The 26,001-nt window shown below is 41.3% G+C and overlaps 1 protein-coding gene across 1 annotated transcript in view; it reads right to left on the bottom strand.

Annotated features, from left to right (window-relative positions):
- CPED1 (cadherin like and PC-esterase domain containing 1) overlaps positions 1-26,001 on the bottom strand; it is a 218,620-nt gene that overhangs the window by 94,875 nt on the left and 97,744 nt on the right. Inside the window, exons 13-17 of the mRNA XM_048836189.2 lie at positions 24,896-24,955; positions 22,015-22,082; positions 21,592-21,636; positions 19,078-19,264; positions 17,478-17,646 (exon numbers count right to left, since the gene is read on the bottom strand). Of these exons, the coding sequence (XP_048692146.2) occupies positions 17,478-17,646; positions 19,078-19,264; positions 21,592-21,636; positions 22,015-22,082; positions 24,896-24,955 (529 nt within the window). The remainder of the gene's footprint in view (positions 1-17,477; positions 17,647-19,077; positions 19,265-21,591; positions 21,637-22,014; positions 22,083-24,895; positions 24,956-26,001) is intronic.

Here is a 26,001-nt window from a genome sequence, read left to right as displayed (position 1 = left end):
CAAAGTGCTAGCAATCCCTCCCAGCTTGGTGTCACTTGCAAATTTTATAAGCACTCTCCAACTCTATTATCCAAGTCATTAATGAAAATATTGACTAGTACCAGATCCAAGACTGACCTCTGTGGGACCCCACTAGATGCTTTCCCAGTGAACCATTGATAACTACTCTTTGGGTACAACTAATAGCGCACCCAACTTATTTCAGTAATTTCATCTAGACCACGTTTCCCTAGTTTGCTTATGAGAATTTCATGTGTCAAAAGCCCTATTAAAAATCAAGATACATCAACTGCTTCCCATCTATCTACAACGCCAATAACCTGGCAAAGAAGGTAATTAGGTTGGTTTGGCATGATTTGTTCTTGACAAATCCATGCTGGCTGTTCCTTATAACCCTATTATCTTCCAGATGCTTACAGACAAACAGATTGGTTAATAATTTGTTCCGCCTGTGCAAAGTAAGTGCATCGGATCTGAATTCTCCATTCAACTTACATTGGAGGTTGTGTTTTATACCCACTTTGACTATACAAAAAGCAAGGGAGCAGAGAATCAGGTTCTTTAGTTAGTGAAGTTTCTTTGTCAAAGAAACAGAAGCATAACACCTGAAGACAAATAAGCTTTCCAGGTCTTCATTTTATTGCCTTTTGCGACTTATTAAATGAACAAAGCCAGACCAATTAAACTATTGGCTTAGAAATAAGCCTGAATGCCTTAACACAGTAGTGAAACTGTCAATGAACCCATATTATGCTAAACAGCAGAGAATCTGCATAATATGTAAATGAATGAAACAACTTGCTATTCTTGGTCTGAATTACCACACTGATGCCAAACACAGACAACTGAGTAAATTAAAGCAAAACGCTGATTTCCACATATACCTGATTAGCTTTTATGAATCCTAATTAAAAAATACATAAACATTCAGCAGGCCTGATTCTGACCTCACTCCAATTTTACCCAAGTGTAACTCCACTGAAGTCAGTGGAGTTACTCTGATTTACTCCAGTGTAAGTGAGAGTAGAATCAGACTCAGTACCACTATGATTTTTAACTTCTATAAACCTCTGCGAAAGGTTGACATTTCAGAGGCAGCCATATAGTGCTATTGAACAATGCGACTGAGCAGAGACATCTGACTTTGGAATTCAAGTCTTCAGCCTAAACCTTGAATACCAGCTAATACCTACACGGTACCAGAAACAAATTAATCATATTTACATTGTTTTGTTGCACAACCTGGCTGATTCATACAATTATTCAGATCACAACTTTTTCCCTTCCCTCTACAGAACAAATTAAATAATTATTAAAAAAAGACAGAATTAATTACCATGGAGAGCTCTCTCTCATTATCCATACTTCCTTTTATATCATCAAAACAGGCCATAATCTTCTACAGCAAAATGTGATGGAGAATTTTGACTGGAATGAGGAAGGTCTGAGTGTATCAGAAGACAGATATTTTTGGAGGTGCAGTGGTTAGTGAACTATCCTTTCACCTTTGCAGACCCAAATTTTAATTTTAATTTAGGCCACCAGTTAAACAAATGTGTTAAATAAATAAATGTGGTGGGATCATAAATCCTGACCAAAGTCCATTGGAGCCAATGGGAGTCTTTTCATGATTTCAGTGGGCTTTGGATCAGGGACATAACTTCAGCCTACACTTTTCCACCTCACAAAACCACCAGTCAATTTAACACAAACGACAGTCTATGCTCAAGAGAGGCCCTGGACTGGAACAGCGGAGATGAGGGGGAGGAACATTTGCAAAGTTGCGCCTGGAACAATGTTTAACATTAGTCCTGACCTATACCTAGCTCTGGACAGCGATACAGCCCCTCAATGCCATGAGTACAAACATTCACTCACAAAAACAATCAAAATCCCACAAAAACAGAGCATTTCCTACAAATCAACTTAAGGTAGGTACTGTCAAAAAAAAAAAGTCAGCTTTGCTTAAATATGTACCATAGTGAGTAGTTATAAAATTCCAATGCATTATGCAACACACCGTAATATTACTATATGTACTTGGTAAAAACTGTAGGCCTGAAACACGCATATTAATTTGGCTGGGTTACCTACGAGCTGACAGCTTGATCACAACGACAACATGTTGATTATTAACATAGATTTAAAATCATCTCTGATTAATGTCCTTTCCCTCCATGAATCAAATAGGTTGGAAAAAGAGAAAAGACAAAAACTGACAACCTTTACCCAACACACATTACATCTCTGTTTGGAGGACCTTTTCCCTCTCCCCACACCCTCTTCTCTTTTTCATTTCAACAGACCCCTGCACTTCCTGGATCTAGATGGGATTGTGAGGGGAAATGCCAGACTCATGCTTAGCAGTACTTTCACAGTGTGCTTCATCCAAAGGTCTTGAAACACTTTGCAAATATTAATGAATTAATTCTCACAACACCCTGATTATCCTCATTTTACAGAGGAGGAAGCTCAGGCCTAGGAGGTTAAATGACAGTCCATATAGAAGACAAGGTGGTTGAGGTAATATTGGATCAACTTCTTTGGTGAGAGAGAGAGAGAGAGAGAGAGAAGCTTTTCAGCTTACACAGAGCTCTATGGTGTAGCCAAAATAAATTCAAGCTTATAAAGGGTCCCTCCTCAGTTAGTACTATCCTCTGTTAGATTTGCCTCTGAAAATAGCCAGGGGAAAAGATACGGGGTCATTGAGATGTGAAGATATGGTCTGGGGGGGGGGGGGGGACAGGTTAGTATGGAACTTTTTTATACACCCTGCTTACCCCAGCTACTGTCCAAAGCCAGAATTCCATGAGCAAGGTAGGCTAATATTCCACTCTCCTTTCACGGTGAGGGATCCAGCTGTATGACTCAAACCAGCCTCTCTCAGTCTCTCTTTCAGAACCACAAGACGACAGCAGACTGGATACAAGTTATAGCTTGGCAAGAAGAATGCTAGGAAATAAGGAAGCTTTATAAAGCCTCTTGCCCTTACCACAAATTGACAGGGAGCTGGAATGAAGGAGATTTTCAGAAGAGACCCATCAGCACAACTATGGAAAAGTGAAATACTTTCTTCATTTGTCTGGTGAAACGGCCCCTTGGGAACTGTTGCAGATGTCACAGCTTAGAACAGCTATGAGGCTGCTCTGGCACCTGAGGATTGCCATTGCAGCAAGGCTGTAAAGGCTTGATACGTCATCTAAGGACCAGTAGGGGTAACTGATGTTATTAGTTCCTAATCAAGAGAAGAGGAGGTGACATACATGCCCCTGTGCTAGCTCTGGGTCACCAGAATATCCCTTACAATAGCTGATCCAGGCTTTAGAGCTGCTTTATGCTGGGTGGTGTGGCATGAGGTGACCATAGTCCAATCCAGAATTTGGTCGATTTTTCAGTAACGTGCCTAAACTCTGCATAAGCTCACACTCCGTGATTAATAAGCCCTTTGCCTCTTTGATGAAACTGCTAAAGTGTCATTTGGTAACAGTGTTTATAGTGGCACACAATTCTTATCTACCTTCCTAGATGCATTAAGAGTTGCACCATATATAGGACTCATCTTATTTTAAAAATCCCCACCAACACTAGCTGGACTGGTGATAACCAGTGCCACACTGATTAATAGGAATTATTTTCTTCCAGTCTAATGTAGACAAGGCCTGGAGGCATCAATTCATTTCTTCTGAATGTTACTTGAAAACACGTGCACAGAGTCTTCGTAATGAAAACCTTTCATTGCCTCCTGATAGGGATTTCAGATTGAAAACCTGATACAAGTTAGAATAATGAGACTTTGTAGGCAGCCCACGATGGTTAGATTGCACTGCACCGACACCTAGAATGCGTATTGCACTACTAGTCTATCCCAGAACCAATGAACGCATTATTTGGTTAAAAAGCAATTACAACAACAAAAAATGGCAACACTTTAGCTATTCTTAAAACATGCTGTAATTTACAGGCACACAAGTGAAAGATTAATAAAAAGCCTTTTATTTCATAAAAATATTGACTAAAAAAATAGTGCAAGCTAAAATCTATTCCAGATATGTAGGATAATTTCCTGATAATTTAAAAACAAAGAACTCACCCCCACAGCCCCCAGCTAACAGGAATGACCAAAACAAAAAGTTTATATGATCTGCTTCCCCCATAAACAGTCTCCCCAGAGCTGTATTGCTTACCCATTGTTTGCTGCTGTCTGTCTCCTTTCACAGTCATCCACAATGGTTCATTGCCATTATTTGTGAAGAAATTCCCTGTCTTATGCTTTAATCACAAGACTGTAACCAGAAAATCAGGGGTCTACTCCCACTGTTGTCAAAGATTCTCAGTGTGATCTCAGGTAAGTTTCCCTTTTTGTAAAATGGAGTTTATAATACTAACCTACCTCACAAAAGGTGAGGTGAGACTTCAATGTTTCATTATACTCCTACTGAAACCAACTGGATTTGTCAGAGTTCTGTGGTGCAGGGAGCAATGCTAGGTCACTAATATTTCTAAAGCACTTAATCATCCAATCGTAAGCTTCAGGTAGTAAGTTTGTTGGAGCTTTCTTGGTCTTATGCGTCTGTAAAGCATCATGTACACCAGTGGAATGTTTTAATACTATACTTCATATGATTATTTTAATATCTGACAAATCCTTTATCTGTGGGACAATATCATGAGCAAGTCGAAGGATGGAATCGATCTGTTGGGTCTTTTCAATATCTGTATTTTCTGATCCCATTCTCATGCATCACCATGAAATGCAAAAGACAATGACAACACTGCCTAAGGAAAGGGAGTGGAGGAGAAAGGGAGACTAAAAGCCATATACCAAAGGATCTCTTTTTAAAGTAACTTAAATGAACTAAGCGAGCTAATCCTTTCTCTGGATGCTGATCATAAGTGAAATGAGTTAGCTGATGACACCTCAGTCATTAGTGAGCAACAGCAAAAATCACTGAATATTCAGCATATTGTTACGCTTGGTCCCAGATCATCCAAAACCGTAAAGATGTGGCAGGTTATTCCTTGCCCATCCTTTCCAGCAGTCTATTTGCACACTATTTTCAGGGCACATGCAGGCTCTTAACTGTAACAGTGATGCTTCTATATTCCACACAGGATCACACCCTCTGCATGCTACTTCCTGAGAAATTGCAAATGTTACACAGAAAACTCAAAGATATAGGTGAAACCACCTAACAAACCAAGGATAATATGATCTAAAACAACTAGTGGACACGTGCCATCCCCCTATCATCATCCCTAGAACTAGGGCTGCAGTTCTCTGGTTGACCTGATTAGTGCAAAGTGCAGTAAGCTGGACGACTCTGCGCTTTTTCCCAGCTAGGGAGCCATCTCACAGACTTAACATGAACCTGAGCCTCAAACATTAGATTAAGATCCACATCCAGGCTTCTCCAGAGTTTAGGTGTGTTTGGCTCTGGTGTTTTGGTTCAATCCATTGTAAAAGGTCAACTCCAGCTCTTAAGTATGAGGCTTTAGGTTTGCACCCTGTAGCTCACAGGATTACCTTTACTATATTCACGGTCTTGCCTTCATTATATTCAGCTGTAAAGCAAGAAGCCTATGCTATCCTATATCCTGCAAGACATTAGCTGAAGCATTAGTGTGGTTAAGTAGGCCGTATGCCTTGGCATAGACCAACGGTTATCTTTAACTATTAGGAACTCCGGATAGCTTGCTTAATTGTAGGAGTTAGAATGCTCCGGTAAGTGCTATCGCAAGGAACATTGAAATAATAACTGAAAATCCGCTTAATCAAGGGGTGATGGATAGGATCATGAGTTGAAATGACAGTTACACGTATCACTATACCAACTTATAGAAGGAGGACACCTCAGCATTAGTAGGATGAGGAAATACAAATAAGGAAAAGGGGGAAAACCCCTACTGAACATGCATTAGATATAGGGGCGTTAGTGTAACATATTATAAAAGTTGCATCCCAGCCTGTGGGCAGTAGGAGAGAGCCCTTGTGAGGTGCCAGAATGATGGCCATTGGTGATGGTGATGAGGAAGACAATGGTTAGGGCCGGCCTTAGGGAAAATGGCGCTCTGGGCAAAATTGTGTTTTGCCCTCCCCCCTGGCTCCCCATGGGCTCCCTCCTCCCCCTGCAATCAGCTCTGGGACCCACTGCCTTCCCCAGGGTTTAATTTATATTGAAATAGTATCAGAGCTCAGGCCTGGCACAAATTAAGTACTGGCACCGTGGTCTGATACTGGCAGGTGCTGGCCGGATGCCCAGCTCTGAAGACAATGCCACCGCCTCCAGCAGCGCAGAAGGAAGGGTGGCATGGTATATGGTGTATTGCCACCCTTCCTTCTGCACTGCTGCGGCTTGTGGTGCCTGGTGCTCAGCATGTGGATCAAGGCCGGCTTTGTGCTGTCACATGGGGGCTGCATCTTGCCAGAGCCCACGGCCCTCCTGCAGCCCTCTGGCCACTCCTGGCTCACCAGGGCGCTATTTCAGATTTTAGGGAGTGGGAGGAAACTAACTGTGATTCCAGGAACTACTTAGCCACCTGAAAACTAAGGTTTTTTGGTTTTGGGGGGGTGCAGATACCGTGCTCCTGTCAGCTAATTCCTAAGTTATCTAATTCCTATATAACGAAAGAAAAAAATATATACAAACTCCAATTAAAGCCACATTTAAAGTTTGTATGTAAATTTAGAACAATCAGGAGATAATACAGCAAGAGACCTCAAGACTTGAGATTTGGACTATCAGTTCTGGAGTTTTAACACAGATATTAGAAACACACGTTTGATACTTTATACATTATCTTTAGTAGATATAAATAAAATCTGCTTACTTTCTCTAACAGACACACAGCGTTACTGCCATTATCTACTCTATTTTAGTCAATTGTTTTTCACTCCACTAAAAGCATACTTAATAAAAGAGGGAAAAACCTTAATCACATCTGTTAAAATTAAGCATGGGAATTTTTCTAATTACTTTGGCATTTATGTTTACCGATCACAATCCTGTACATGACTCACTAACATTCGACTCCATCATTGCCATTGGTAGCATAGTTGGAACTGCACTTATTTTCATGCAAATTTTAAGTTATTTTACAGATATAACTAAAAATACAATTTGAAAATAAATAACCTTGATCTACACAGTGTCTAAAGTTATGTGTTTAGACAAAGTTTTTTAAACTGGCACTGCTAAGGAGAGTACAAGCTGAAGTTACATTCTAGGAGGATACTATTATTTGATTGTACCACTTTAAATAAGGGATGACAAAGCACAATAGGATAAAATAAATGATAATTACTCCAGCCAGGGCAGGTTAGGTATTTTAGAACTCTATTCAACTAATTAAATTTAAAGCATGAAAGAAATAAAATTATGAAATGCACAGACCAGTCAAAAAAACTAAAACAGCACTGCAATCCTTGACTTTGAAAGGATAAAGTTACAGAGAATATATGTGCATTGCAGGAAGTACCAAGTAGTAACAACACCACTACAAGTATGTGTTGGGGGGTGAGTATGTGTGAGTGAGAGAGAGAGAGACACACACAGTACACGCGCTGGGGAAGTGTAAGAGTGTTGTGTGAAAGAGAGGGTGTGTGTTGGGGGAATCAGAGACAGTGTGCATACCGGGGGAGTGTGTGAGACACAGCACGCTGTCTCTTTAAGCAGACTAGCACTCACCAGCAGCTTCATCCCACTCCTAACCCCTGTCACTTGCCGACCCCAGCTCAGCGGAGATGGGGTATATGGGCAAACAGAGGGGGACACTCTTACATCAGTGCCCCTCTTCCCCTCCCATCTTCACAGCAAACAATAAGCTCCTGGGAGCAGCTGGCAAGGGGTGGCTCCAAGGCAGGCAGCAGGAGCAGCTGTGGCTGCAGCACAGCAGGGGTAGGGGCACCCCTGCTCTGGAGGCACCCCAGGCCTTCGCCCCGTCCCTGACAAGGCCATCCCTGACAATGGCTAACATTTCAGGTTGTCCTGCCTTTCTACCTTACTGACTCAGAGTGTTTGTGATGTTGTTAAATGTACTAAACTATTTGTAAATATAGAAGAGTTCCTGTAGTGTCTGTAACTGTGCACATGCGGGTACCCAACTATACAGTAATTTCAATAATACTGGGCCTGATCTTGGGACAAGGCCTTGTCAGCTCTCAAAGTGATAATATAATAAATACATAATCTATATATCAGGCTAGGACTCTTTCTAGCACTCATGTAGCTATGCACCTAGAAAGTTTAACCACAGCAATGCAAATAAAATTTCTGCATACCTGCCCCCAAAAGATCTATAACTGCATTTTAATGCACAGAGTCAAAAAATGCAGCATATGTGTTAGTTTTACACCACTCCATGGCATTGAATTAACCGTTCTTTTGTGGGCAGATCATATATTAAGGGCTTGATTAATCACCCCAAAATCTGACTTTGTATGTGAAAGCTGGATATTTTTGGTTAAACTGAGCCCTAAGAAAAACATTTCTTTTAAAACTAAAGTTCTTAAATATGTATCTTAAACCAGCCAAAGATTTTATTTCTGTTCTCATTTCGTACTTAACACAATGCACAATACGCCTATGTCTGCGCTACCAGCTAGGGGTGCGATTCCCCAGCTCATGTACACATACTCCTGCTAGCTCTCATTGCTATTTACTCTCACTCTCTCATTGTAGCCGGAGTAACATGGTAGCGCAGCAGAGGCAAGGCTGAGCCGTGTCAAGTACATACCCACCACTTTCAGGTGGGTTTGTACTCGGTACGGCTGAGCTGTGCTACCAAGTGGTTATACTGCTACTTATACTCATGCTAGCTCAAAGAGAGCTTGCACGAGTATGTGTACACGAGCAGGGGCCTCACACCCCTAGCTTTCAGTGCAGACATAGTCATTAAGGGAGGCAACAATAACCCATTCCCTTCTCTTGCGTTGGTTCTTCCTATCTTAGGCCTCAGTCCTGCAAATGAATCTGCCCAAGTGGATCGTCCACCTGTGCAGAGCCCCACTGAAGTCAATGGAGCACCACATAGACACAAAGGTCCACATGATTCTAAAACAGGGTGTTACCTTATGCACAAGGACAACTGTCTGGGTGTGAAAGGTGGACATTTGTGTCTTAGCAAGATGAAAACAGCCATTACACTAATTCGCTAACAGGGGCAAATTATTCTATAACCACAGGGCTTTTTGGACCTTCCCCTGAAGCAGCTGGTTTTGGCCATTGTTGAAGACAGGATACCAGACTAGAAGGATCATGGGTCTGACGGCAATTCCTATGTTCTAAGTGGAATTCAGTATTGTCACCAGGGCTGTCGCTTCTCTCCAGCTCCAATGCATGCACTGCCATTCCCAGTTTCAATCAAGGAGGTTTATTTTCTTCACAGTGGTTAACAAAAAAACAAACAGGAAACAGTCTTAGCTTAATGCTTGGCCTCAGGCTTCTCAGCCACTGCTCCCAAGTGTCTCTAGCACCTCAGCTCCTGACAACCTCCCAGCCTCCTTCAGATCTGCTCCCCTTCTGGAGCAGCAGCTGCAGGGTTGCTTCCTTGAGCCCCATACCTCTTGCTCCAGGGACCCACCACAGGAGCTAGCTCCAATCCCCCATGGCTTTCCCTCCCCAGGGCTCAGTCTGTCTCGATCCTTCCTCCCACTAGCTGCCCCCTAGGAGCCCTTAATAAACCCAGGTGTAGCCCAGCGCTCCTTAAGTAGCTGGATTGGCTACTCATCTGCTCCAGTCCAGGTGAGCTGGCTACTGGGAGTCAACTAAGATGGGCTACAGGGAAGTGGCCCAGGGTGAAACAGAACAACAATTACTAAAGGGATGCAGCACAAGGCTGATATACTTAAAGGGTGCCTAGGTTGGGACCCAGCTCAGTCTAGCCACAGAGACGAGATACCCTGTAACAATACCCACTTATAAATATAAAACTGATTTAACATAAGGGTCTACTGTTCCACTGATTCACCTGCAAAGCAATACTTAAAATCATCATAAACATCCTTCTTGTAATTAAGAAAACACGTATCTTCTCCCCAGTGGCACTGATCAAGCCAAAGACACACGCTAACTTGAGGAAATGTTTATATCTGGGACTGGGAGAAAAAAACCCTAACCCTCAGTCAGCCACAAGCTACATTCATCATTTACCACTTTTCTTTACTAACAGAACATATATTCAGTACGGTGTTCTTTAGAAGCATTATAACTAGAAGAGGGTGAATTTTTTCCATACAACATTTAAACCCTCCCCCCCATACAGATTTGGGTCAAATGAAGCATTTAAGAAATTAGCATTGAATTCACCAAATAGTTTTGTGTATAAAAACAAAAAATTGAGAAATATATCAAAGTGTTTCCTTTCAACATTTTCAAAACAAAATGATTTGATTTTCAATTTGAAACATTTTGTTTTGAATTTTGCTTCAATTTTATTTTTTAAAAAGTTAAAAACCTCAATGAAACTGTAATGGGGTGCACTCACCTCTCATGAGCACCCCCTAGTCGAGTGTTTGCATGCCTGCCATTTTCTTCCTCAATTTCCTCCGCTTCACAGTGCCCCATCGGCCGCTGTGCTTGTCAGGCACGCCTTCGGTGACTCAGCCCTCCAGCCGAGTCACACACTGTCCATGTGCAAAAACAAACCAACCCAGGATACACAGTCTAAGATGTCCCTTATGTCCCCTCCCTCGGATCAGTCTTTAATCAGTCCAACAGGGCCCATTACGGTACCCTCACTTGGTCTGCCTAGATTGTAAGGCTCCTACTCCGAAATTGAGCAGCACCCTGAGCAATTCTTCCCTGGGGACTCCTTTCTCTTACTTGAGTCCTCATGACCCCAGCTTTCCTACTGAACCACCCCTCTTGGACTCAGTTCACTTACCACTGCTCCCTGCTGAGTTAGTCCCCATGCAGCACAGTTCTAATTCCCTTCCTTAGGGCATAGCCACTTCCCCCTAGTGGCTGGTGGGAGAAACCTGGTCCCTTCCACTGCTCTGGGTCTCAACTGAGGGACCCTGTAAGTATAGCAGCCTTGTGCTGCATCCCTTTAGTAATTGCTGCTCTGTTTCTCCCTGGGCCACTTCCCTGTAACCCATATTAGTTGACTCGCAGTAGCCAGACAGAAGATCCTTCCTTGCTTCCCCAGTCCCTGTCAGTCACCTGCTTTGGCCCATGCAGCAAGCCAGGAGCACCTCTTGCTCCCCCAATCCCTCGTAGCAGACTAATCTCACTCTGGCTAGCCCTGCAACTCCCTTTATATGGCCTGCTGGGCCCTGATTGGCTATTGTATTGGCTGCTTCCCCTGCAGCCACTCTAGACCACTTGGAGGACCTCTCTACTGCTCCTTTCCTGGGACAGGTGTGGCAGGGGCCTCCAGGTCTAGTCCATCCCATCACAGAAACATTTTGTTTTGGGTTGAATAAAACATTTCATCCAACCTGAAGTTGTGTGTGTGTTGGGGCGGGGTGTAGTTCTGGTTGGTTGGTTGGTTTTACTTAACCAAACATTCAAAAGTTTTTCATTTTGGGCTGACCACAAACAATTTTTTTATATTTCAATTTTTAATTTTTTTTTAACTTCATTTTCAGAAATCTGAAAAAAACAGTTGCTTACACAGGTCTAATTATAACTAATTTTTGTGACATTACAGTATTTCTATTGGGTGCTCCTAAGAGATACCAGAAATACCTTATATTTACAATCAATTATAGTTATACCTTCTTGTTTTTGAAACCTTTCAAATACAGGGTACACAGTTTGCACACTAAGTAATCATTTGACCAACCCGAAAATATTTAGGCTGTTTTGTTTGAAGTCGCCTGAGGGATGAAGTCCAGTAGGCATGCTCAGAGCACACCTACGGGATTGAGCCCTGCACATGATTTAGGCAATCGGCCACCTATCCTCCTTGGCTTGTGCACTGTTCTGGGGCTTAGGTGAGAGAGAGTTCTCTGGACACCTAGAGCGAGACAGCAGCACATGTGCCCAAAGGCAGAAACTTAGGAGTCTAGGAAACATTGCACTGTAAAAAGTACATGGTGTGTGACTTTAGGTGCCTACACTGTTCTGTGGGAGTTCTGTGCACTCCAGTGGTGCCGAAATTGTGTCTTCGGTGTCTAAAAACAGGGACTTAGGCACCTAACTCCCTTTGTGCGTCCAGATCTTAGACTACGTCTACACTGCAGCTAGGGGTACGAACAGCAGCTTGTTTAGACATATCCACGTTAGCTGTAATCAAGCTCATTCACTAAAAGTAGCCATGAGAATATGCCCGTATGGGCCTCAGCGCGGCTTCACAATCCTGCCAGGGCCTCCTGGGTGTGTACCTGTTTGTGCAGACTCTACCACCTGGAAAGATTTCACTGGTCCTGCTGCTGTTCCCCATTATAAATAGAGGAAATCTCTCTCATACCAGTAAAAACTTTCAGATTAGTAGAAACTTACTTAATGGAACCACTGTACAATACTAATTCTTTATGGTATTATGATGTTTCACAGAAATGCAGAGACAAGGATAACGATACACTGTAACTAGCAAATAGGGTATTGGCTATCCATTACTCATAGCACAAAACAAAAAAAGAATAGCTAATGCTATTAGTGAAATGAATGGGCACAAAAAATATTAACATGAGACAGTAGGATACTGTAGGTATCAATCTTCAGGGTGTCACAGAGAAGCTTTTAACCTTTGCATGTCACCAATTACTGTCCAGGACTCTAGATAAACCCGTATTAAAAATGAAAGAGGTAATTAACATTAAAAACATTTTACTCTAATACATAAATAAATCGCTATGTGTTTTAAAGATAATGCACAACATAATAAATGGAGGGATACACTGGTTATTTCCATACATTAGTCCTGACCATTATGACAGTGCACAACTAACGTTGGGCTCTGCCGTATTGGGGGTTATAGTGGTATCCCTGTCTCATGGAAACAACCTATTGTAACAACTTCCTTTTTTTGTGCCTACATAGAGATTACAAGGCCACTAGGAATATAGCAATGGTGCCACTGCAACCAAATTCAAATACTATGAATGTTGTCGACAATAAAATGAAATTACAAACAAAAACAAACCAACAAGCTTTTACAGGCAATGTAGCGTTGCAGAAGAGCAGAATGCAAATAAAAGGGATGCAAAGCCTATTAATGCGCTGCAGTGACTCCACAGTTTATCCCCTACTAATTTGGTTTTAATGAGGACATTATGGCTGCTATCAATAAGGAGAAAGGACAATAATTTGGTACTCCGAGGGAATGTGAGGCTCGGAACCACACACTTCTTAACTGAATAGCCTTGAACTTAATCCAGGATTACTCAGATGCATGAGAATTGTTAGAAGACTGGAAACAACATCTCTAGCTCTGTCTTTGTATTGTAACCTTCATCATGGTATCAGCTTGCAGTGAAACCTGAATATCCTAACAGGATTAAACATAAAAGAAAGTTTTTAAAAAAGTCTCTGGATTAGAATTCTAACGGAAGCCTACTGTGAGAAAGATCACACCACTGTCATTGACCTTTCTCTTCCTAGGCATGATCCCAGTTGTGCATAGTCAAGTATCCAAAGGAGAATCCATCAGTTCATGGTGTATTTATCCTTTTGCTTCTGGAACAGGTGGTTACTAAGAGAACAAGCATGGAAGCCACTGAACAGTGACTATAACAAATGCTGCCTGTGTGTGTAATGTACTCCAATACAGCAAGTGTAATGTAACTACAGTATTTGGAGAACTTAAAATATGTTTCCTATCAATAAATCACCATAAACAAAAGACAGTGTTTGCCCTAGCAAATATGAATGAAGCAAAAAAGAAATGCAACATCTTGGCATTTTGACCGTGCCATTTTAACCTCCACTTCTAAACCTTAATTGCTTTGGGTTTTTAAAAATTTAATAAGATAGTTTCTGAAATGTTTGCCTTCAACATACCTCAAAAGAAATGCTACTTTAAAATCACATGCTGCATCTTCACAATCCCCATTAGATACCTCAAAAATGCTTTTCATCTCATATTTACTTTTAGCTATTAAAGACCTCCGTAGCTCCGAACAATTACGTAATAAATTTAATTAGGAAAAAGCTTTTCACATATGAGCATACAAATGCAGTTCAAGCAAAAGGAACTTATACAGCACTTTTCATTTTAAGCATTCCAGATCTCTCAACAGTGCTTTAAAGATATGGCATGAGGGCACATACATACTAAAATAAAACATTAACAACAGTGTAAACTGTAATGTGGGAGAACATAAAATAGCACAAATTCCTACTCCTGGAACCAAATATATGCTCATGATTGGGTGATGGATGATTGGTTTTTCTCATCTTCACAGCCAATTCTGGTTTCTAAGTAGCATAATAATATACCCCTCCCACTGCTGCGCTCCTGTTTTACTCCGATTCACTACTGACATCGGGCCGGTCACTGGGCCACCTTCAAATGCTGTGTGGGCTTAGATCTCATGAAGCAACTCTTAATCCTCTCCTGACTGTAATTTGCTACCTACCCTTATCACTTATAAAAGTACATCACTGCCTAATTCAGGCAAGTAGGATTTATGAAAATTGGCATTACTATACATCAAGAAAACTGATAGGCCCACTTACACACCTTTTATATCACTTGTGTATCTAAATTTATTTCAAGACTACATACCTTTTTTTAGTTACTGAAAGAGTAACTATTGCCAAAACCTTTCCATAATCATATTTTTCAACATGCCAAAACTTAATGAGGAAAAGAAGACCCAGTTGGAATCAATCTTTTTAGTAAAGATTAAGAAAATAACACGTCTCCAAAAAAGAACATTAAAAACAATCCCTAATTGTAGAATAGACCACCTACAAAGAAAGAGGCCTCATCAGGCAATATAAAGAAAAAGGTTATTTATATTCTGCAGTCAATTGCTCATTCCTATAGCATCATTGGACTACCTGAAAACTATACAAAAGCTCCAACAATAAATGAATTGAAAATGCGTGGAACACTGGCCAGCATAATTCAGCTTTGTGGGAACAGTGCCTGGATTTCATGATGCAGGTACATGATATAAAAAGCAGTGGTTCCCAATCTTTTTGGCATCACGCCCCCCTGTTTAATTTTCGAGAAACCCTTCATGCCCCGTCACCTCTCCTTTACCATCATCCAACCCCCCCCCCCGGATCCTTGTCCTCTGACCACTCCCTCCTGGGACACCCCCTGCCCCAACTGCCCCCCCCGGGACCCCACTCCCTATCCAACCATTCCTGCTCCTTGTCCCTGACCGCCCCCTCCTCGGACTCTACCCCCTATACAACTCCCCCTGCTCCTTGTCCCCTGACCACCACCCCCGGAACCCCACCCCCTATCCAGCCCCCCCGGCTTCCTGTCTCCTGACTGCCCCGACCCCTATCCACACCCCCACCCCCTGACAGGCCCCACCGGGACTCCCACACCTATCCAATGCTCCAGCTCCCTGCCTCCTGACCGCCCCCCCCAGAACCTCCGCCCCATCCAACCACTCCCTGTCCCCTGACTGCCCCCCCCCCGGACCTCCTGCCTCTTATCCAACTCCTCCTCCCCCCATTCCCTGCCCCCTTACCAGGCTGCTCAGAGCGGCAGAACTGGCTTATTGGAAAGCCTGGGATACAGGCAGGCGCAAACTGCATTGTGGCTGCAGGGGAGGGTGGACAGGAGGGGAGGGGCCGGGGGCTAGCCTCCCCGGCCGGGATCTCAAGGGCTGGGCAGCCTTGTGCCCCTCTTAGAATTTCTTCATGCCTCCCCGGGGGGAGCATCCCCCAGTTTGGGAACCAATGATATAAAGTAATAGATTAGATTAGACATGTATATGTTAAGATCAGTGAAGATTTGGTTATTATATCTCTGAACATGCCAGGCTGAACTCTGGTTCCATATCAGAGACTCTCCTCTGGGACTAGATTTGATTTCAGTCTGAGAACAAAATTATCCCCTTCAACCTGTAGTGTGGGTTTATAGGATATTTTGCATTGGTTACATATAATCGGAGAAGAGAATTTTGCCACACATTTGTATTGATTATTTTGTTTTTTAAGGACCCTATGGACTGCGTTAGTTACTGCCAACTACACACTTTCAGAACAACACTGACAACCTCTCCTTGCTGCGGTTGCAAGACTTACTGCTTATTTCTTCACAATACCTTTTTTTTTTTTAAATTACCCCCTTTTCTGTCCCAAAGTCTAAAACGTGTGTCAGCTCCCACTTTGATTACTCTAACTTCCTCTGTAATATGTTGAGAAAAACTGGAGGAAAAGAATCAGGTTTTAAGAGGGGGATATATTGGTGTAAGTCAAGAAGTTTTGAGACACACAGAGAAATGGCAGAGTCGGAGCACACAATGCTGAGTTTAATAGAGTCCTATTGCTTACAATCCTGCCTGCTTGCGATAATATAATTTAGCGCTAATGAAATACTCGCTCTGGATTCCCTGTAAGACCTCCCCACTCTTCAATCTATTCAAAACCCCACAAATGAATTTATCTTCCTTGCCTATTGTCAATTCCCTCTTGGAATCTCTCCACTGATTTCCCCTTCCCCACCATATCAGCCTTCAAAGACCTGCACAAAGCTATCCTGGCCTACATCTCAGATCTCATATCCTATCACGTTCTCCTTTACCACCTTTGCTCCACTAACAATGAAAACCTCAATGTCCCTTTGTTTCATTTTCCTACTCCCATCTTTGTGTCTTCTTCTATGCTGACCTTCCGTATGAAATGTCCTTCCAACTGCAGTATGCCAGACCTTAAGCTTTTCTTCATTCAGATCTCTTCTAAAGGCTCAATGCTTCCATAAGGATCCATATATACATTATATATAATGTATTTGCATATACACACTTAAAAAAATCTAAACTTCATTCCTTCTTTTGGTCTGCCCCGTGTGTTTTCACTTTATATGTTTGTCTTCTAGACTATACGTTTTTCATTCATAAATCGTTTTGATATCTGTATCTTGACCAGAGATGACCCCACTGTCAGCAATAAGCAAAGAATAAATGAATACATAATCACAATCATAACCATAATGATCAAAACATTGCCATCAACTGCACAGATGATCATAGCAACAGAAACTCTACTACATCTGCTTTACTGTCCTGATAACTCTGATGCTTCTTACAAAGAAAGATACAATACTGTGGTGAGTAGGATTTCAGTTGACCAAGGTTATGGCAACTTAGCTTGGAGTTTTCCAATGCATACAAAATACGAAAGGTACTGATGTATAATTTACATTTATAGCCAAAAACCTTTGTAATCCCCCTATTTTATACAATATGGATTGAGAATTCCCAAAGAGTTAGGGGGCCTCATTCTAATCTAAACAGGTTCCATGCTGACTTCAGTTCAGTTACTTCTGATTTACACCAGTGTAAGTGAGATCATAATCAAGCCATATACATATATAAAGTGTATATTCAAAGAAAAAACAAACAGTACCTGCACAAAACCACACACCATATAGTTCTCAAACAAAGGCAGACTTGGGCGGTCTTCTCGATAGACAGTGATTTTATAGCTGCTCACAACCTCGGGGTCGGATTGCGCATTATCTGTTACTAGAATAGTGATTTTATTAATTCCCAGGCCAAGGGGGTAGTTAGCAACACTGCAAGGGAAAACAACAACAGAAAGTGATAGGCCCAATGTTAAATCAGTCAAGATTTGAACAGCACTTTCCACTGCAATTTAAATGGACCTCAGCTTTTAAGGTTTCTATTAGTAATGTTTATTTCAACAGTTTAATATGAATAATAGTGTAAAGTCTAGCTTGCAAAGGCATTTTTTTTAAAAATCTAGCAATAAAGCAAAAATGTGCCAGAAACAATCTAAAAATGTGATGTTATTTTAGCTTTCAACTTAGATAGGAGAGAGCTTCAGAGTTGGCAAGTCAGTCAGACAACAATGACAAGAAAATTGTGAATGATGCAACTAGGGACAATAGTTTCTGGCAGTTTCAAATCAGTGATGAAGTGAGGAGGGAGACAAATGAGATTGAAAATTTTAGCTAGCCCTTCAAATTGTGCACTTTCTGAGCATTATGGATTCCCAAATAAACCATTCAACATGATAGACAAAAGCAGTGCTGGAGAGATTTTTGCTCTGCAGTGAACTGAGAATGGCTGTAACTAACAGAATTTGAACTTTCAATGCTTTTACTTCTTAATAAATATTTATATAATGACTTTTGTTTAGAAGACTCTCAAAGTATTTTGCAAACTCTCATTATATAGCATACACGTCTATTTGCATATCAATCACTCCATGCATGCAACTCTGCGGTGTATTGTGGCAGCCAGCCTACATCAAAAATTTTATGTGACACGGTTTTGTGTTAGCTTTTTTTTTTTTAAGAATAAGTCAAGAATAACTTCTCTAATAGAAACCACAGGAAGAGTATTAGATTAATAATAGAAGATACTGGCGAGGACACCAGGACAAACCCCCATAGTTTTGCAGAAAGGACCATAAGACCCTCAATGATCACAACTGGTCAGGTCCTCTGTTTTATACACCACCAAAGACTGCACCTCCAACGGATGCCTTACACCATGGTGGAATGCTGGTCCTATAATGACTAAGACAGAAGGGCTCTACCAAGTGAATCATGGTTCTAGCAGCTCCTGGGTTCACCTTGAAAATCTTCTGTTCAGTTACTGATGAGACCCAGTGCTGCTTAGCTTATATACAGCTCTGTATAATTTGGGCCCTGAATATTTTACCAACAACCGTGCTCGTCTTCTGTACTCAGACCATTGGTGGTGTGAGTAGTTTTATGTAGAAGCTGGAGGGAGATTCTAACATTTTGGGGGGGTTGTTAACTGGAGTTTAATTGTAATGATTGTAATGGGTACATTTTTAATACATTGATAAATAAATACAAATCTAAAGGACTAAATGTCTGGGCATTCAAATCTCCTTTTGTAATCTTAATTCCTAATTCCTAGTTCTCTTGGAAATGCAGAGGTGGCTGCCATCCTTTCTGTTTCTCCAATATTAGGAGTCAGCTCTGTGCTTACAGGATCATTTTCCCCCATACCTTGGTCCCTTCCTCTCATCAAGGTGCACCTGGCACCGACAGTTAGAGGGTTCTGCTCCAATCTTCACTGTCACCACATCAAATGGGACTTCAGTGTAGTACTCTTTGATCTTTGGATTAAATTTAGGATTCAGGTCCAAAGGCGGGCAGGTGAAGATTTGCCTGATATGAGATAGGGTATCTTTATCTGTTCCAAGAAGGCATCAAAGAAAAAACTGTGAAACATATGGACATTTTAAAATAACAAGTAACTGCTGGCAGGCTGTTAAATGATCAATGGTGAGATTCATTAACTCATAGCCAGGCTGAGTCTGTTGCTGCAAGGCATTAATGGATTTTGTATTGGCACTTGGGGTAAATTTTCAGACCTGTGCAGGGCTTTTATCATTTTCTGCCCAATGACTTTAGTAGGAGTCACAAAACTAAAAGCTTGACTAAGGCACTGAAAATTTAAGGATTAAGGTCAAAAAATCCTGTCTCCAGTGGATTAATTGAAATGTACATGAGTTAAATGACAGAAATTCACAACCAACTTAGGTATGTACCAGCCTGTGTGCAGGGCTTATGTATATGTGTAGTTGCCAGGAAAAAATCAATCTGTTGGAAACACCCTTACTGCTCATAAGAACTGATCACATGGGTGACATCTAGACTCATGGGATCATTTGTACATCAGGGTAAATAATTTATAAAGAATCCTCATTCAACAAACTGCACCTCTTTTTCTGTTTGTGGACAATCCATAAAAATCATGATTTTCTCAAACACACTCATTATTCTGTATTATCATTATCAAACAAAATGATTTCTGTGAATTATTATTTGCCTGTAGCTCGTCTGTGACAAGTTTCTTGCACCTATTTTAATCTGATCTGTTAGAATCAGATTGCTGGCATGTTTACACATTCAAAATTTGCTTTTTCTGAATATTCTCCAATATTCAATTATAACTGGCTGCTTCTGCAAACATTCCAGCCAGTAAACTCTTTCCCTCAAATAGCTGAGTGAATCTGGAAGCTTAGTATGTGGCTTAAGAGGGCTTAAATAGTACACAGGGCCCTGTGTGGGGCCTGTCCACGAGATTGAATTTAACTGGAGAGTAACACAAAAGGGCCAAGTTCAGTTCTCAGATACATTGTTGTAAATAGAGTTAATGCTGTTACTCCAGAGTTACACTGGTTTAACTGAGAGCAGAATTTGGGCCAAATTCCCCAGAGAACAGGTCATTTTCAAAACGTACAGCATAGAGGGTTGAGGGAAAGTAAGTATTCAAAGGATATAAGAAGCACTCCTGAGTTCCCCAAGAGGCCATATGGCCTATGTAATGCACAGATCATTTCAGGATGTATGCTTATTCCCTAAGAAATCACTAATAGCCTTAAGAATTAAAGCAGCTGGAGGGAGGGGTACCTTTCAAAGAAAAATCTTATGAGAGGGATGAAATCATAGTGTCAGTCAGCCAGGATAGGAATGTTCTTGGCCTGGAACTGACATCTTCCTGGCTGAGCGCCAAGCTTAGAGAGGAGCAGAGAGGAGATGAGGCCCATTGGGATGAAAATTCTTCACCCCTAAGCAGCAATTTGTCTCCCTCTCCCAGAATAACTCTCATAGACAATACAGCCTCAGTTAGACAGAGGGGAAAAGAGCACTGGACACTGAAAAGGTAGTAGTAATGTTCTAAGGTGTGGGATGCCCGGAGCTCATTTAGATGAGCTCATCATCCCCTGAGCAACACCCTAAGGCTTTCTTTTGTTTTGGCCTGATACTCAGCTGACTGTACCCCTGAAGAAGCCAAATGTCCTTGCAGCTATATGTGCACTGTTCTGGGTCCCACATAATTTCACCTGGATATAGCAATAAAGAGGTCCGCCTGTACAATGATATATTTGTAGTTGAATGGAGTTCTGGATGGCTAATGGTGGTGAGGGATATGAAGCAAGGGTAAATGCAGGTTGAAAGAAAAAAAACTATTGAGTGTGTCTCTAATTTTATATTTAAGTATTTCCTTCTACATCACTAAAGAACCACAAATATTGTATTCCTGAACAGATATTACTTGATCAGGAAGGGTTAAGCACTGAACTAATATCCTGTATGATAGTTGAGCACCCAAAAATTTAAAGTTTAAAAGACCACTTCATAAGAACAACTGTATGCAAAAGGAGAAACTATAACTGTCCTTGAAAAACTGTCTACATGACAGTCAGTGGTATAACCAGAAGAAAAACCATAAGGGCTTTGAGATCAATGAATGTCCAAACATTAATATTAGAATGTAAACATAACAATGGCTAACTTTGTGCTTGAGAGTTACTTTGCATAGCTGACTGATTATTGATGGATTCAGAAACATTCTGGCTACTTAATAAACCATGTTTCGTTTTTAAGGGCCTAAAGGCACTCCATTCCCTAAAGAAAGTTGCACAGACACTATAAAAAATGTGTTAAAGCAGTGCCACCTTTTGCATAAAGTTCACATGTTCTGTCAGTACAAAGATATAGATCTTGACTTACCATGACTACAATGCCTTTCTTTAGTCTCATTGGAAAAATGTAATTCTAAAGGGCAAACAGAAACAATTAACTGTGTCCTACTCTACACACTGCATGCAACCCCTATTTGCAGAACCCAAAGAAAACAACCCTCTCCCCCCAAACATAACTGAATTATACAAATAAAAGGGGACACTTGTATTTATTTCAGTTTGGGCCATATGCTGCCTGCTCTACTCCCACTGGAATCCATGGAACAACTTTCATGAGTTAGGGAGATAGAATTCAGCCTTTTATGTTTAGTAAATGAGCCACAACCGTCTAACTGGAAAGCACGAATGTAAGAAACACATCAGTTCATCTGAACCACAGACATTCCCAGATTTTTGGAACAAACAGGAAAAGCATGTGGTATATTACAAGTAAACCAGTCTGATGTCCTACCTTTCTGATTTTTCATTACGTTGAAAGGAGTTCTTTGTTTAACACCTTCTTTTTCTGGGAAAGAATTCCTATCAATGCAATAGTATAGACATTTCTAGATCAATGAGAGGAACAGAATCCATGGAAAACACTTTTTAAAAATTCCTGTCTCCCTTGGCGTGGGGCATGGTACTGTAGTTTTCTGAACAGAAAGATGCACCTCTTGCACTCACATTCCCAATACCAGCAATCTTACCTGAAATGAGCATGATGGAAAACTTACAGCCCGTAGTAAACAATTGCCCATAGCAAGAAAAGGAGAAAAGCAGAAATGCATCTCAAGAAAGTAGCTTAATAGGGAGGAAAACTGGAAGGGGAGTGGTATCCAAGAATAAAAGCTTTTGAATTGCTTGTACATTACTTTTTTACCCATTTTTAATATGCAGTTCGGGTTACAATTTGTACAAAAACAATTTCTTTAAGACAAGTAAAGACTTGAGTAACTGGTACATGACTGAATTTAGGTGAGTATGGATTTATACACTGGAATGAAGCAGACAGAAGTAATATTAGACTATGTACTTGCTAATCCAAAACCAAATTATATGCCTAAAGCTAGAATTCATACACATTCTTACTTTATCAAATGAAGACTAGCTATCTGCAACTACTCAGGAATAGGTTTCAGAGTAGCAGCCGTGTTAGTCTGTATCCGCAAAAAGAAAAGGAGGACTTGTGGCACCTTAGAGACTAACAGATTTATTTGAGCATAAGCTTTCGTGAGCTACAGCTCACTTTATCGGATGCATTAAGTGGAAAATACAGTGGGGAGATTTATATACGCAGAGAACATGAAACAATGGGTGTTGCCATACACATTGTAACGACAGTGATCAGATAAGGTGAGCTATTGCCAGCAGGAGAGCGGGGGGGGGGTACTTTTGTAGTGATAATCAAGGTGGGCCATTTCCAGCAAGAACGTCTGAGGAACAGCCGGGGGGGGGGGGGGAGAGGGAAGGAGAAAATAAACATGGGGAAATAGTTTTACTTTGTGTAATGACCCGTCCACTCCCAGTCTTTATTCAAGCCTAAGTTAATTGTATCCAGTTTGCAAATTAATTTCAATTCAGCAGTCTCTCATTGGAGTCTGTTTTTGAAGTTTTTTTGTTGAAGAATTGCAACTTTTAGGTCTGTAATCGAGTGACCAGAGAGATTGAAGTGTTCTCGGACTGGTTTTTGAATGTTATAATTCTTGACATCTGATTTGTGTCCATTTATTCTTTTACGTAGAGACTGTCTAGTTTGGCCAATGTACATGGCAAAGGGGCATTGCTGGCACATGATGGCATATATCACATTGGTGGATGTGCAGGTGAACGAGCCTCTGATAGTGTGGCTGATGTGATTAGGCCCTAGGATGGTGTCCCCTGAATAGATATGTGGACACAGCTGGCAACGGGCTTTGTTGCAAGGATAGGTTCCTGGGTTAGTGGTTCTGTTGTGTGGTGTGTGGTTGCTGGTGAGTATTTGCTTCAGGTTGGGGGGGCTGTCTGTAAGCAAGGACTGGCCTGTCTCCCAAGATCTATGAGAGTGATGGGTCGTCCTTCAGGATAGGTTGTAGGTCCTTGATGTTGCACTGGAGAGGTTTTAGTTGGGGGTTGAAGGTGATGGCTAGTGGTGTTCTGTTATTTTCTTTGTTGGGCCTGTCCTGTAGTAGGTAACTTCTGGGTACTCTTCTGGCTCTGTCAATCTGTTTCTTCACTTCAGCAGTTGTAAGAATGCTTGATAGAGATCTTGTAGGTGTTTGTCTCTGACTGAGGGGTTGAAGCAAATGACATTGTATCGTAGAGCTTGGCTGTAGAGAATGGATCGTGTGGTGTGTGTGGATGAAAGCTGGAAGCATGTAGGTAGGCATAGCAGTCAGTAGGTTTCCAGTATAGGGTGGTGTTTATTTGACCATCGCTTATTAGCACCGTAGTGTCCAGGAAGGTCTTGTCAACTGCTGGAAATGGCCCACCTTGATTATCACTACAAAAGATTCCCCTCCCACCCCGCTCTCCTGCTGGTAATAGCTCACCTTACCTGATCACTCTCATTACAGTGTGTATGGTAACACCCATTGTTTCATGTTCTCTGCGTATATAAATCTCTGCACTGTATTTTCCACTGAATGCATCCGATGAAGTGAGCTGTAGCTCACGAAAGCTTATGCTCAAATAAATTGGTTAGTCTCTAAGGTGCCACAAGTCCTCCTTTTCTTTTTACTCAGGAATATGTCACCAACTCCAAATTTGTTAATTCAGCAGATTTCCTCTTACAATGAGTCAAATCCATTTTTGGACATGACTGGAGGCTGGTAAGGTAGATTTACAATAAGCTCTTCCCTACGCAAACCCTGTATAGACTGACAAAGAGAAATGACAGATGAAGAGATCCAAAGGGGCTCCTTTCAGGAGTCATATGTTTCCCCCCAAAACATTCCCTTTGAAGTCCTCTTGAAGAATTGCATTGCCAGAGAAGCCTATTGTTCATCAGTTTATGATTTTAAAAGACATAAATCCACTTTCTATGTGTGTGTGTGGTGGGTGGGGCGAAGATAGCGAAATCTTACTTTGTGGCCAACCCCCACAAATGTTTTAATGAGACTTGTAGAAAGGACCATTAAAAGGAATCATTGTCAGTCTTACATCAGAACACAAAGAATTCAGGATTATCCCACCGAGATAGGAAAAGTGGCAACTAATTTATCCTACTGCCAGAACTTAGCAGATCTGTGTATGTGTGTTGGGCTTGTGCTCCCCAGAAACTGCCCTAAAGCTGTTCATGTTCACAAGCTCCTTCAGAGATGGTGTCCACGGATGTAATGATAGGCATTACAAGTTCACTATTTGTTCATTCTCACCTAGGCTTTGACCATTTCATGGTAGTCCTAGATGAGTTTCTGGAACTTTTCTTGATTTTCCTGTGGAAGAAGTGCAGAGAATTCACTAACTTCACTGGGGATGTTAAAATTCCAAATAATCATGTAGATGGAAATGGGGGAAAGTAATGCTGACCAGTAAACTCCTTTGAGTAGGGTCTTCATTCTCTGATTTCATGAGCACCAAGATACAAAATCTAAATCAAGAGGAAATTTTTCAGGGAGCCTCCTTAACTGTCTATTTATACATCCATAAGGGGTAGCTGGTCATGCAGTTGCCAGTTTGTACATGAAACCACAGATCTTGCATATGCCGATAAGTGGGAACAATTAAGGAGCCCATTAAAAATTTGGCCCAAATCTATGAAAGTCAGGATAACAGTCCTTTTGAACAAAACTCATCAAGGTTATGAACCTCAGGAAAGCTTAAAGTTTAAACAAAATGCTTAAACAGGCTGCCTTGGGATAAAGCTTAACTCACGTCTTTTCAGTTTTCAAGCATTCATAGCCATTTACATAGTAGGTATGTCTACACTGCCAAAAAAGAAGTGTTTGCACAATATCATTCAGAATTTGTGGAATGAAAGAAACAGAAACTGGACCTCTAACTATTTCACAATGTACACAATACATGCAAGTCACCTCCATTACCAGTAGGTGAGCTGTACACTTGCATTCAATGTCATTAGCAAGGAGAAAATGGGTATGGAAAATAAATATGAATTTCCTCAGCTTTAGAAGAAATACATAGAGTACCAAAATTACAATACCATTATTTTTGTTCTTTCCAGCCAAAAAACTTTGTTAAGATGATGTTAAAATGGAAACTACACATCATCAACTAAGGAAGGTGGTGGGAATCCATACAAGAATATTGTAGTTAGCAATGATCTAATAAAAAAAAACCCACTAGGTCTGTCAATTAATCGGAGTTAACACCTGCGATTAACTGAAAGCAAAATTAATATGTTAATTTTTGATGCATTAATCACTTATCTGTGGGCGGGCAGGAGGCATTGGCCGGGGGTGGGGGAGCTGAAGAAGACCCAGCCCACAGCTTCCCAGGAGCCGGGGTGGGGGGTAGGGCA

The sequence above is a fragment of the Caretta caretta genome, chromosome 1 (assembly GCF_965140235.1).
Source record: "Caretta caretta isolate rCarCar2 chromosome 1, rCarCar1.hap1, whole genome shotgun sequence".
Lineage (NCBI taxonomy): Eukaryota > Metazoa > Chordata > Testudines > Cheloniidae > Caretta > Caretta caretta.
Note: the sequence above shows the minus strand (reverse complement) of the source record. Positions and strands in the feature narration are given on the sequence as shown.